Raw genomic sequence first — 14,261 nt, forward strand, 5'->3', positions numbered from 1 at the left:
TTCTGAAATGGTAAACGTTTGCCTTTTCTCTTTGCCGTGCGTGCATTTTGCAATTTGTATGATGCTAAATTAACTTTCAATTCTATGATATCTGAAACAGATTAAAACTGGCGTCTCAAACTCAATTTACCTGGGGGCCGCAAGTGTGAGTAGTATTAGTATATAGTAAGACAATAGACAAAACATTTATATCTCCTTGGTATTTCTCAACGTTACCTATTTAGTCTTTCTTTGCTTTTCTCCCCTAATGACAGATGGCTGCTCTTCCAAAGGTGGTTAGCTGCTAGACAAGTAGAACGTGGAACACAGCATATCAGTGGTTTCTGAATCATTTGCACACTAAAGTGACTTGTTTGAAATGATTGGGAATTGTTGAAATACTAAAAAGGTAAAAAGAACCCTGGGGTTAGATCAGGCCCCAGGGAGTTTGAGACACCTGCATTATAAAAGTTCCTTCTTCCCATGGCAGGGTTCTTTTTGGGGAGAGGCCGTATTGGTGGGTTCATGAGACCCAGTTCTACAAACCAGCACAAGCCCCTGTGCTGCAGCAGTTTCCTATCACATGTGAAACTGGACCAGGTATATTGCTCTGTGGTGAATCTGTACATTCTTGACAGTGTAAAAATATTATGATTGCCCCAGTCAGATCAACTAAATCTAAGTGTGTTCAACTAAATCAAAATAAACAAAAAGTTTCAAAATGGTGTTTTGTCTGTTATAGTGAGACAATATAGATTTACTTCTGTTTCTGTTGGTTACTTATTAGGCCTACTGTCACAATACCAAATCGGAAGTACACTCAGCATTATTTTAGTGAATGAACTGAATGATAAATACAGGTCATATAAAGGCCTTTAACCTTTGAACATTGTATTGATTTCAAGAAGCAAATTACGTCCGGTGACGTTCAGGACTAGGCCAGATCACAGCCCATATGGGGATGATCTTCACCAGTTTAAATAATATAGCTTATTCTGGGCCAAATCTGACTAGTTATGAAACTTGACTTAAGTTGATCGGGCCTCGATCGGACTCTCTCTGATTCATCCAGGGACATCCGCCTTAGTGGACAGATTTTATGTTGGTTGAAATCGGGTGATATTCAGTCGAGACGTCACTAATTCGTCCAGGTCCTGACCGTGCTTGCTGAGCGTACATCATGTTTACATTAATGTACATGTCCTACATTATATCTTGGAAGAAGAATTCGGTTTGGAAAGCACAGTATATCATGTTTGCTTTTGTTTATCAATATTGTGATGATTGCGCCTACTCTCATGTGTTTGTGATTGCGTATGCATGCGTGTTTTGAGTGTGTCAAAATGATGTTTCTATCTGTTCAGTACTGAACCTAGAAATGTTCTTTCCTACGATGTTTTCCCTTACAGAGCTCTGTGTGTCTGGCTGGCTCTGGCTGGCTGGGTGGCTGTGTCCGTCCGAGCACGAAAATAGCATGGCTGTTTTAAAATAGCATGGCTGTTTTTTAGCGCAACCTAACACATATACGCACATATTAACTGTATATATGATGATTTTGGGTGTGCCAGTACAGAACAGTGACAGTACAGTACAGTAGAGGATACAGTATGGTTTTATAGTCTTTGATATGACCCGGCTGGGTATTGAACCCTGACCTCCTAATCTCAGTTTTCATACAGTCCAATAGTGGATTCTGATCAAATATAAAATACTGATTCTGTTGGCGGGGGCTCTGACAGGTGGGTCTGGAATTATTGCTGATACTGTGGTGGAGTTGGGTTATCTATTATTATGGTTACCTTACCTCTCTCTCAGGTTCTTGCAGGCAGGCCTGTGGATGCTGATGGGCCTGATAGAGATCCTAGTCTGCATGTCCAGGGTCTACATGGCTGCCCACTTCCCCCACCAAGTCATTGCTGGAGTCATCACAGGTCAGCCCACCTGGAGAGAATAGACTGACAACTGACTATTTCTGTCCCCATTCTGACATTTTGTCTCCCGATATGATGTAATGCAACATTATGCACCCAATAGCATATACAGTAGCTCCCACTTTTTAAGACAACTGGAAACTGGAAATTCAGGATAAGCAAACAATACTTACGTAGGTCCAGGCCAATTAAGCACTTTCAACCTGGCTTCCCGTTTTTGTGCATATCATCATTATAGGCAAAACTTTTCTATATAACGGTCCATCTTCACTTCTAGGTATAATAGTGGCAGAGGCTATATCCAGGGTGGAGTGGATCTACAGTGCCAGCATGATGAAGTACTTATATGTCACCCTCTTCCTGACCTCCTTCGCTGTTGGCTTCTACCTGCTACTCAAGAGTCTGGGCGTGGACCTGCTGTGGACGCTGGAGAAAGCCCAGAAGTGGTGCATAAGGGCAGAGTGGGTCCACAAACTCCACATGGACAGCACCCCCTTCGCCAGCCTGCTGCGCAACATGGGGACCCTGTTTGGCCTGGGCTTGGGTCTGCACTCTCCACTCTACACAGAGTCTAAGAGCAGCAGCAGCAGAGCTGTCAGGGTGGGCTGTATAGTAGTCTCACTACTGTTGCTGCAGCTGCTAGATGGGATGACATTTTCCTCCAAAGACAAGGTGCTGTTCCATGGACTGTCCTTCACTAAGAGCGCAGTTGCGCTTTTAATCCCAACTGCTTTGGTGCCCGGGACTCTGTGCTGGATCTTCCCAGGAAAGAAAAGCTACAAGAACTTGTGAGTCAGGGGTGGTCCTGTAATGAAAATGCACTTGTGGGACAATTGGATGGACATTATAGCGGAAATATACTTCATGGAAAAACTAAGACGATAAGTTTCACAAAAAGTGGGATCTCATCCTCCAGCCCATTATGGTCAATGAATGAGGAATGTTTTGTTTTTGTTCTGTGTGTTTATAGTATAGTCTATAGTTTCTTTCCATGTCCTATTTTTGTGGAGAAAAAACATGCACTTGTGGGATGATATGTTTCATTTTATTAGTTGATGAATAAGTTTCTCCTGTATAGGAGTAAATGCTAGCTCTGTTTAGGACCATTATTCACACAGAATGGACACAATGTGAACAAAATGGCACTGTGTGTGGTCGGATGAGCGGGATCTAAATACTGTAGCTTCTTTCTCTGGATGCGTTTCTCTGTTAGATCTATTCTAAACCGTGTATGGGTAGACTGTGTAGATTGTTCGTTTTTGCTACAGTATATATTTGTATGAAAATGTCTAAATGGTCTTGTTCTATTGGCTGCCATTGTATTGATAGATGAAGCTATGTTATTTTGAATAACAAAAATAAATAATTAAGTTTAATAAAACCTTTTGTTGACATTGTTTTTTTGGTATTGAACGCTGTCTCTGGTTCAAACAAATTCTGTTGGTTTTCTCAGAATGTCTCAAATTGATACTGATTAATTATCTGGTAGGAACACTCATTAAATATTAACCTGAGCATGCTCCATCCACTCCATGACTCCACATAGCGACACTCTTTCAACACAGCCTCTTGAGCTTAAACGGGCAGAATGCAGTAGTACACGTAGTACTAAACACGTGTACACCCAAAGCTGTACAACAGCAGTACAACAGAACTACACTAAATCTATTAATCAAATATATAATTCCAATTCTTCTGTCAGGCAGAAACCTCTTATCTTCCCCCCCCCCCGTAAATTATGGCCCTAGTTTGTCATTTGTCACACAAAAGTAGCAAAAATAGCATCTGAAAATGCATGCATTGCAGTATGTAGATCTTTGCGAGAACAGTTTGGGATATATGTGTATGCAAATCATTCTGGCGACATAATAGCCATATTTCCAACCAGCAAATCACAAGTCTCCTTTTTGTCTTATCTACAAAGGCCCTCGTAACTTGTTTTCCTGTGCTTATCTCACTATGGTGTATAGGTTCCACTGTGTGTGCACACTGTGTGAGTGCTAGGGAGGGATTCCATTCTATAGACACCTGGCCAGCATTCTGTCACTGCGTGAACAGTGACGAAGGGGTGTGCCAGCCATCTCCACTGGCCCAATCCAAAAGCTGATCAGATGGCTGTTGACGTCAGGAAGGTTGAGCAACATTACTACATTCCAGTAAGTCTGCATATTAGCACACTGTTAAAGGGACACTTCACCCTTTTTGCAAAATAATATATGTTAATGACGTTTAGAAGCTTTAAAACACTTTCCTGGGGGTCTTTATGTGTGTAATATGTGGTTTTAGATATTTTAGATTGTAGCAGTGAGCCTGTTGTCTCTGATGTCATGGACACTGGTCTCACTACCTTCCTGGACTACAATTCCCATAATTCTTTGGTGCAGTCACTGCACTGCTCCTCCTTGTGGATAGGGGGGAGAGCTGTCTTACTGAGACAACATGTAGTCCAGGAAGGAAGTGAGCCCAGTCTCCATGACATCAGAGACAACAGGCTCACTGCTACAATCTAAAATATCTAAAACCACATATTACACACATAAAGACCCCCAGGAAAGCGTTCTAAAGCTTCTAAACGTCATTAACATATATTATTTTGCAAAAAGGGTGAAGTGTCCCTTTAACTCAAGCCTGTTCTTCTCCCCTGGGCCTGGGGCAGGCCTATTCTTACTATTCTTGCAGACACGTGGCCAAATGACAATATAAAAACAATGTTTTGGGGCGAAAACATTGTGTTTATTGTCATCATTTGTCAAAACTCGAGTTGGCTTTGGCCGCGGCGTAAACGTCTTTAAATAAATAAAATGTGAAAATCCTATGGGAGAAATTAATGGGGAATTATTTCCTGGGCCACTCGTCGTTCTGAAAAGGGGTGGGACTGCGACACCTTTTTGGTCATGCACCCCGTTACCTCCTGACCTAGCTGACACACCCCCCCACATGGAAATTTGCATAAGATATATATTTCCTATTTATACACATATATGAACCTGAATATGGCATATATAAGCAGCATATAGGCTAAATTCTGCATATACTTGCCATATGTTGGCATAATATGTCAATATATTTATAATAAAACCATAGCATCACCATTACCCTTTTCATGTTGCACACCCCCTAGAAGGCGCTCGTGCACCACAAGGGGTGCACGCACCACAGTTTGGGAACCACTGCTCTATACAGTAAGCCCCTATATTATTCATAAAACTAACACATGACATTGCCAGTGCTGCCATCTATAGGTCAGAATGTTCACCCTGCTGCACCACTCTTGTAACCTGACTCCGCCAGATGGAGCAGCAGAGAGTACACAGGGTCCCTCTTGTCCCGCTGTCAGACTATCAACTGTAGTGACCACGTATTTTTTAAATAATCTGATCAGCAGGCTCAAACATGTCAATTCTCTCTATGTGGAAGAGTATAGCTGATATCTAGAGGTCAACAGAGTAGACTGGTCTATACAAATATACTATAGCTATTGTTTGTGGTTTACATATTATGACCCAATATTGCTAAAACTGGCATCTGGCTAAAATTATCATGTTGCACTCCACCTCATCAATCCATCTCCTAGGGGTCTTCTAGCGGCCCATCCCACACTCTGGCTGACAATAAGCCTTTAGCAAAAACACATTAACATGCAAAACCATTCAAACTCTTATCAAAAAGTGTTTATTCAATAAATCCAATCCCTTAAAACATTAAGAGATACTTTGGAACTAAGAAGCCAGTGAAGCTAAAGCTACCACTTCATACTTCTAAAAACATTACATTGACTCATCTAAAATAAATAACTATTCTGCCAGATCTATGTCCAGCATAAACAGTTCATAAATTAAGAGCTACTCATTAATTATGACTGCAATTACATTACCAAAAAAGAGCTTTCTTGTTACATGGAACATGAATGACCAACCTTAAGTTGTGGTACAAATGTGTCTCTCTCAAGGCCAAAAGTAACGGCACATTCACTGAAGCAGTGGGTGTCTAAAAACCACACACTTGACATCGTCTTGAACTTTGTCAAAAACAGAGCCATTAATGAAACAGTTTCACAGTAGAGACATGGATGGACAAGATGTTTTTAATTAGATTAAAAAAAAATACACAGCGTGTTTTCCCCTCCTTCTCGAAGACCTCACCGATGTCTCTGCTCACCGATAGGTTTCAAAAGGGTTTAAAATAAGGACAATATTATTTAAAGTAATACTGTGACAAAACTCTTGAGTTTGTGTGATTGAACTTTCATTCACAGAAAATAGTCACTGAAAGCCCATCACACACCGGGTGCGCAGCGGCGCGGCAACGCCTGGAAAATAGAACAGTGGCGTATCGGATCGTCAGGCGTGAACGCGCGTCGGACGCCGCCGGTGTGGGATAGGTTCATTGAAAATAACGGAGGCGGCTGTTTTGACGCACGGCGTTCGCAGACGGTGTGTGTAGCCCTTAAGATGGCCATATTTGCCAAGATTTTAAATACAGTGGATAACTACGTTACTTATTATGATTGATGTGACATCACATTCTAGAGAGCAACCCTACCTAGACAGTGTGTACAGCTTGCTGTATCACAGACTTGAATGCTTGCAAAGGCAATACCTGCTTACCTGTGCAGTCTTGTTGATGTGCAAGTACTTGTCTGGTGGATTCCTATACTGAATGACAGAGGTGTGTGCCTGTCGAAGCTGGACAAAGGTACAAAAGATTAAATGCTCCTTCACGCTACCACTACCAACTGATAGATAGGGCTTTATTGCTGATAGTGTGAGAATATGAAAAGCAAATTGAATTACCTTTGAGCATAAAATGTGCTTTACAAATCAACTTGCCTTGTAGTTGTCTTTGCTCAGGGAAAATGTATTCAAGGAAAAGATGTGATAAAATTCTGACTCGCAGATTTGCTAAACCTATCTGTGAGTTCAAATAAGTTGATAAAAGTGTGATTATTTTCTGTGAACACAATTTTCAGTGGTCTCAGGAGTTTTGCTACAACATCACCTTGATACAATATTTTACAATTAAAACAAACAAACAAAAACAAAAAGTACGAGTAAGCCTTTCATCAATGGAGGCTAATGGTTTTGTACGGGGATGGACTGATTGTGTATGAGTGAAATGGCATCTGGTGCTATGCCTTCATACCAGGGGTTGGGCTAGTTCGACTAGCATGGTAGGGATTAGGGAATAGAGGCAGGTCTTTGAAAGTGATGCAAGATGGACAGCGGTTGGACATACATCAGTATAGTGCGTCCGTATTGCTGCTTCTGGGCCTTTTGATCTTCTCAATGTTCTTCAGGATCATGTCGTGTAACGTTACCTGTGTTCAATCAGATATTGGGTTAGAAACAGAAAGCCGTTTTCTAGCTTCATTCTTATACAATAATGGCAGATTAAATTAGCAAAGTATGATTTTTTTTCATGTTAACATATCCTAGGTTTGTTTCTCCAAGACAACATTATGAAGACAATGTCCAGAAAACATATTATAGGCAGACATACATATTGGTTTCTGAGCTCAGAAACGATGATCTTCAGACTGATGTACTCCTTCTCATCAATCTCTGTTACTGTACGTCTGTAGTCCTCCTGAGGAAAGAAAAATAACGACAGTATATCATTCCATCATGCTTTCTATAGACTAAATTTCCACTGAAGAGTGAAGACATACGAATATATGCACACAAGAGTTGTAAAATTGCATTCACTCACCACATGTGGGTATTTTGCAATTTTAGACACCAGTTTTGCTCGTGTGATGTAGTATCTGGAAGTAAAGAAGAGAACAGTAATAAGCACAATCACTAGACGATGACAATTAAAAGAACATACATTTGGCACAATTGAGAAAAAACTAAAAAAACACCCTACGGGATTTTGCCCCCTCCGTACCTGAAAGCCCCGGCCTATACCAAGCAGTTCCTACCTAAATGCTACTTTGCTAGTCTAAGTCATCACTCTCTCATCTTGACTGTAGCACTCACAATTATTCACCTGGTAGTATATAATCAGTACATGCTTCAACAGAAAGCCAATATCCAGAACAGTTTCTGTATTCATATCTCGATAAACATATGCTTAGACCAGTGATTCCCAACCTGTGAGCCGCGGCACTTTAGTGTGCCGTTTGAAATGGCCAGGTGTGCCGTTTGATTTGAACAGAAGTAGCTTCGGTAGCTAGGCTTTTATTTTCGTTGAAAACAAGTAACTCCGACCCTCGGCATGATTTTCCCATCAGGACACGCCTCCCTCACCTAGACTGAGTGTCAAAACATTGAGCATCATGGAGTTTTGGAGTTTGGAAGCGCTCGTTGGAAATCACTCAACCGTCCTGTATGCCACCCATTTCTAAATGTCACATAATGCAGGAGGCAGCAAAATGTTGTGTTATTGAAAACAAGCACTTCCAAACTCTGACACTTAGAAAAAAAATCAAATGCAGGGCATTTCTTGACAGAAAGTAGCTCATAATGTTTCTATGGTGGATTTTTATGAAACAAAAACTTTGCAGATAGAAAGAGGATAATTCAAGCTTTTCGTACAGCTGCAATGTTGGTGAGTTTAACATTGTTTAATGCTATGCAATCAGACAGGACTTTTCTGTTTGGATGAATGGGCTGTCAAGGCCAGAAAGTAGTTTTTTGCCACTCAGTGGGCGTTCCCGCATAAATTCCAGGTACGATGATGTCACGTGCATACCCTCTATAGATACTGCAGGGCTCAGTGGGCTGCCATGCGGTCCGTTGTTGCAATTTGCATCATTGTTGTTGTTGCCCATCCCCACCAGTCTAACGACCCGGCCATAAAAATGCTAATGTCTGGCTTTGTTTAGATGAGGAGATCACCTACACGCCTGGCACGTTGAAGGTGAAACGTTGAAACTATGCAAAACACATTGTGAGTTGATCATGTGGAGCCTGCTTTATGCTGGTGTTTTTTAATCTGACCTAGTACAAGCCCACAGTGTGTTGTAAAAGCGGCTGTGGTGGGCTTACAAATCTCCGGGGGAGAACTACTGCATAACAGTAAGGGCAGATGAGACGACATTCATGAGAATAAAGAGAGAGAGAAGCAGAGTAGCCAGTCCTTCATGTTTCACGTTCGCTGTTGTCATACCGTAAATTCATAAGTTTCACAAACGTAACTTTCAAGTGAACTTTATGGAGAAGTATTTCTTGCCTGGCTGCGGTGAACAAACATGTGTGATTCAGCGTGTCACAGACACTAGCAGTGAAGACGTTCTTAACTTTCTGTGTGTGCACTTAAACTTTGTTGATCATGCGTGACGTGATGGAAGCATTCGTGTTCGCATTGGTAGGTCAGGAAATAAAATATAAATATATTTGTATATAAAACTAGCCATCTTGTGTATATGAGAGAAAATATTTAGTTATAGTTACAAATACATTGTAGCAGCTGTGTGTGTGTGTGTGTGTAAAAAGTATGTAACTATGTGTGTGTGTGTGTGTGTGTACACACACACACACACACACACACACACACACACACACACACACACACAGTATAAAAGTATATAGATTCATACCCCCCGCATCTAGGTGTGCCCTGGGATTTTTTGGCTATGAAAAGTGTGCCCTTTGGCTATGAAAAGGTTGGGAAACACTGGCTTAGACGAGTACCATATACCTTGATATCTGGTCCAGGTAAGACGCAGCCTCCCCCTCCACTGTTCTGAGTTCAGCTACCGTCTCCTCTTGGATTGACACGCCAAAGTTATTTCCGTCCTCTATCCTGGGGATTAGCAGCTGGACCCACATTTTAACCTGCAGAATAAAGCAGATGCTGACCGTAAAAGTAACACCATGCCTCATCCAATGCCAAGTATGATATAATACAATGGCAGCAGCAATGGTAACTGTATTAAGACCAACAGGGCAGTGAAGAATCTAAATCAGTGGTTTCAAACCTTTTCATATATGGAAAGTAGGCCTACTTAACTGCGAGCAAGAGAAGTTTTCTTACAATTGCCAAAACAGCAAGAGGATATATATTTCACATTAACCTTGAGAGGTTCTGTTGTTCTTTATTTTATTTGAATTGAACACTCATTTTGTTTTATTTCTCTAAAGGTTGAAGTATCCCCATTTGAAGATTTAGAGTTGAACATAGATTGATTTATATTTTTTGTTTTGGGGTTATTTGAAATGCATTGAAGTGAATGGTAACTGAATTTTGAACACTATTTACGTTGGTTGATGCTTTTTGTTATTTTCCTTGAAAGCAAATGTAATCTAACCCATCCCTGTGTCTAACGTTCAATACATGACTGTTCCAATCTAATTGAAGGGTTCTTTATTTGTATTGAGTGCTTCATCCGATTTCCTTACACCACCTGGCTACACAAAAAAAAGGAGAGGCCTGCCTGGCACCCCAAATAAGCTACTGAGGAAACCGTTACAAGGGTCTACTTCAAAATCTTGAAGCATGTTTTATTTTAATGATCCATCAATTGATTGTGTTCCGGCTTGGATCAATGGATCTAATCGTATTTATCGTTATCACAATGAACATCATATTTTTTCAAGGTTTTAAAGAAATGATACCATCATGCCATTTCTTATATTTACGTTATATTACCATCAAAATCTTAGTGTTCTGCCAAATATTCTAAATGATTACTATACTGAAATGTTTGGCATGGTTTCAGGTGGTAAACTGCTCTTGAGGACAACCACAGCCTTCTATTGTAGCCTGATAAAAGACTTTCCTGGGGCAGTTAGGAGTCAAGTACAATTAATTTACATTTAATCCAAATTTATTTGGTGGTAATATGGTAAATGGTGCATTTATATAGCGCTTCTATTCAAAACGGTTTACATAGATTGTGCATTGCATTCACCCATTCACACACACATTCATACAACAATGGTGGAGGGAATCATGCAAGGCAACAACCTGCACATCGGGAGTCACAATTTCACTTTTGTACACGTTAATATGTGGGTAATTGACAGTGTCCACTCAGGAAATAAGGCCTATATTTCACTTGATTCTTTTGACAAAGTAGGATTTAATGCCGTCATTTGTTAATTGATTTCACTAACTATGTTCAAAAATGGATGTTAGGCTAATGTGCACACCTTTTAACAGTGCTGTAATAATTTGCACTCATCTGAAATGTACCACTGATTGACACTTTTGAGATGGTTTTTAGATTTTTTTTTAGGAGAGAAACAGAACGTACTGTGTTGCATTTCTCTATGAGTGTCCTGATCTCTGGTTTGACCTTTTCGATCAGGTCGACAAGCTTAGCGTTGCTCTTCATCATCCCACCGGGCATGACGAAGACCTTGGTGCCAGTCACTGGGTGGAACAAAGTGGAAAAGGTTGAGTTTCAAACACAAGGGACAATTGTAAATACGATGGATGGGTCATATCTGAAGACCCAATTAGATAAAGTATTTTACGAGATTATATATATATAATTTATAAATATGTGAATCAGAAATTATATGGTACATATCCTGGACTTTTCATATTCATTTGTATAACAGTAAATCTTCTTAACTTGATTAAAAACATTGGACAGGACATTTTTTGATGGACTTGAAAGTGGCAGCCACAAAGTGTTTACTAATGTCGAGGAGTCCCATGCAGGTGGCGAATGCAACTCATATTGGAAAACACAATGTCATCCTAAACACAATGTCATCCTTTGGGTGTAGAATCTGTGGATGTCAGTGGCAGTAGTGATCATTCTTCATTTCTGAGTCTCATGGAAAATCTACATATGTTTCTGTCTTTGTGTGTCCAGAGTTGAAAGCCTGTTCTGTTCAGCCTAACTGCGCTAGCTAGATGATTCATGATGGCTCCTGAGGATTTGTTGATTTCACTGTACAAGTCTTATACTCACCCTTATCCTCCCCAGTCGCATCATCAAGCTTCCTCTTTTTGGCATTTTGCTGTGAACACATTGAACCAAACTTAATTAGGCTACACGTGACATGACAACTCTAAATGTATTCACTAGTCTAGTCTAGTCAAGATTAAGTTTCCATTTTTCAACCTAGCCTCACCGCTTCCAATCCATCGTGCAAGTTTGAGAGCAAAATTGGGTCGGGCACTGTAAGGTTAATCTCTGAGTGGATCTCCTTCAGTTCAATGATGTTTATACAGGGATCCTGAAAGACAACAAGGGAAACATGGGCTTCTAGATCTGGTTCTTTGGTTGCACACATTGTCAACCTACAAAAAGAGGTAGGTTGGTATATTTGATTTATTGCATGAGTTGTCTGTAGTCGTTTTCCTTATAAAGCACATTTTAAGCAACCCTTTCAAATGTCAAAAAAACTAAACAGATGTGAATTAGGTAATTTTCCATCCTATACTGTAATTTGAATATTATATTAGGAGTCATTGAACTAAGCAGTGGGTCTAATTCTCGAGTTAGTCGAATCGTATATTATTTGACTCAATAGTCAATTTGACGCTATTTTACAAGTTCTGCTGACTTTTGCCCACTTGAGCCCATGTGCATGACTGATCAAAATCATTTTCCATTATTAAAAACGATTAGGCCTAATCGATTACTCAAAGAGAGAATTTATTCAGCAAGTGTTTCCAGCTTATATTCCTTAACGTGTGTATTATTAGTGTAAAGATCGTTTATATATATTTTTTTGAATTTTGCCATTATTATTTTTCCTGATAAAATAAGTGGATAGAAACACAGCTTTTGTGTCACATACTTTAAGGAAGTGATCCAGTTCCAATAACTTCTTTGGGAAAAAATTTGCAACAAGGTCCTCCGCCTGTAAGAGAGGGAATCTTTTGGTTAAGTCTTGCTTGCAAAACATGACGGTTTATTTACGCCATCTCTGTGTAACTTCCATGACACTCACCTCTCCTGTGATCCGTTCCCTGAAAGCATCCACCTGTTTAGACAAAAATTTTAACAAAACTTTGATAAAGCAAGTGACTGTGTGCACTTAGATGGTAGGTAAACTTATAAAGCCACCCATGCAAAAAGCCTTTTTTATTATGTTTGTTCGGTAACAGGGGTCTAACTGTCTCTCTAGCACGTTAGTAAACAGAAAACATATTTGCAGGACAGGTGAGTTATCAATTTAATTAAATGAGGAGAGAGAACACATCATGATTTAGCAGCTTGTGTTCAAACTCTCAGTTCTGTCTACTCATTTGTTTCATCACTTCCAATTTCACTTGGTTATGCTATATGTACGAGTTCTCTTTCCTGATTGATTGGATGAAATTGATATTCTGACCTGAAAATGTATTTTATGTTTACTAACTAAAGAGGTGGTAGGATGGCCATGGGGATAACCAAAATGAACAAATGCTGATTGATTGCTAATTATGGGAATATAGTTATGCAACACTTATTTTAACCAAACTCAAATCCTGTGTTAAGCCATTTGTAACTGGGTGTGCAGTAGAATTTGCAGAGGATTTTACAGTGAAGACGATTGCAAGCTGTTATCAATGTTGTCATATAGGTCTTTAGACCCTTATAATGCAACATGACATGTTTATAACATGTTAGCTAAATGCCGGCTGTACACAGTACTGGACGAGGCCTTGTATTTTGCCGGCAAATGGTTGACTGTCTGGCATAGAAAGCTGCGTGTATTTATGCAAAGTGGCACGCGCTGTCACGCATTCAATCATTCATCACTGTGAATAAGGGCAGCTGTGTGGTGATCGATAGGTTTGTTTTGAGGAGTGCAGCAGAACAAATCCATGATCCACAGCTCCTGTTTTACACAGCCCCGCCGGGTGGGTCGGTCCCAGCCAGGCCTCATGTGAGCTTCCTTCACCACACTAGTAGTAGCATTAGCCCTGGATGATAGCAACAACATGCTGCACTACAACGTTTACATGACGAGCCCAGCGGTAACCTTTTTACCTTGGTTTTGATTTCATTGTCCACTTTAAGGAGTGAAGACATCTTACACTTGGTCAAAGACAGAGAGATTGTCCTAACAACAGCATTAAATTCCACTGAACAGACGTGTGGTGTTCTGTCAGCCTAGCAGCCACACTTTGTGTGAGCTTAAAGATGACGTGATCACCGCGCGCGCACAAAGGCTGGTGACGCCTCTATGGGTGACGCGCTAGACAGTTACAAAATGAGTTGAGAACGCGCATGCGCGATTCCTCAAATGAAATTCAATATTATTATAATATTATGAAACATTATTTCTGTATTTATACATCTACACGCTGCAATGGAAACTTAAGCCCCCAGGGATTTTTGTGATAGTCCTTTTAAGGTGATCATTGTAAATAAAGTACCGGTATTCAAATAAAGCAATCAAACAAAGCTCTGTGAGCTTGGAGATATTTGCGCAATTTGAGACCGCTTTTGAAGAC

The 14,261-nt window shown here is 40.3% G+C and overlaps 2 protein-coding genes across 2 annotated transcripts; one reads left to right on the forward strand and one right to left on the reverse strand.

Annotated features, from left to right (window-relative positions):
- Positions 1-1,322: 1,322 nt before the first annotated feature.
- On the forward strand, positions 1,323-2,814 carry g6pc1a.1 (glucose-6-phosphatase catalytic subunit 1a, tandem duplicate 1; the record flags this gene model as incomplete). The annotated part of the gene is made up of 3 exons (XM_080790091.1): positions 1,323-1,342; positions 1,795-1,910; positions 2,188-2,814. 3 exons carry the CDS (start codon positions 1,323-1,325, stop codon positions 2,700-2,702), a joined length of 651 nt encoding a protein of 216 aa, XP_080646217.1. The 3' UTR covers positions 2,703-2,814.
- Positions 2,815-5,566: 2,752 nt separating this feature from the next.
- psme3 (proteasome activator subunit 3) lies at positions 5,567-13,932 on the reverse strand. Its single transcript, XM_080788688.1, has 10 exons — positions 13,795-13,932; positions 12,770-12,802; positions 12,617-12,679; positions 11,945-12,049; positions 11,782-11,830; positions 11,113-11,231; positions 9,555-9,691; positions 7,620-7,674; positions 7,410-7,496; positions 5,567-7,227 (listed from the first exon to the last, which is right to left on the reverse strand). Exons 1-10 carry the CDS (start codon positions 13,834-13,836, stop codon positions 7,147-7,149), a joined length of 771 nt encoding a protein of 256 aa, XP_080644814.1. The 5' UTR covers positions 13,837-13,932; the 3' UTR covers positions 5,567-7,146.
- Between the last annotated feature and the right edge of the window lie 329 nt (positions 13,933-14,261).

The sequence above is a fragment of the Protomyctophum bolini genome, assembly GCF_963924005.1.
Source record: "Protomyctophum bolini genome assembly, chromosome: 18".
In the NCBI taxonomy this organism is placed as follows: Eukaryota; Metazoa; Chordata; class Actinopteri; order Myctophiformes; family Myctophidae; genus Protomyctophum; species Protomyctophum bolini.

Bases quoted from the DNA above. Each gene is read 5' to 3' on its own strand.
- psme3 (XM_080788688.1), bottom strand. From the start codon at position 13,836: ATGTCTTCACTCCTTAAAGTGGACAATGAAATCAAAACCAAG. The intron at 7,497-7,619 runs GTGAGTGAATGC...TTCTTTCCTCAG, and splicing joins TTGCAAAATACCCACATGTG to GAGGACTACAGACGTACAGT. The intron at 7,228-7,409 runs GTATGTCTGCCT...GATTGAACACAG, and splicing joins CTGAGCTCAGAAACCAATAT to GTAACGTTACACGACATGAT.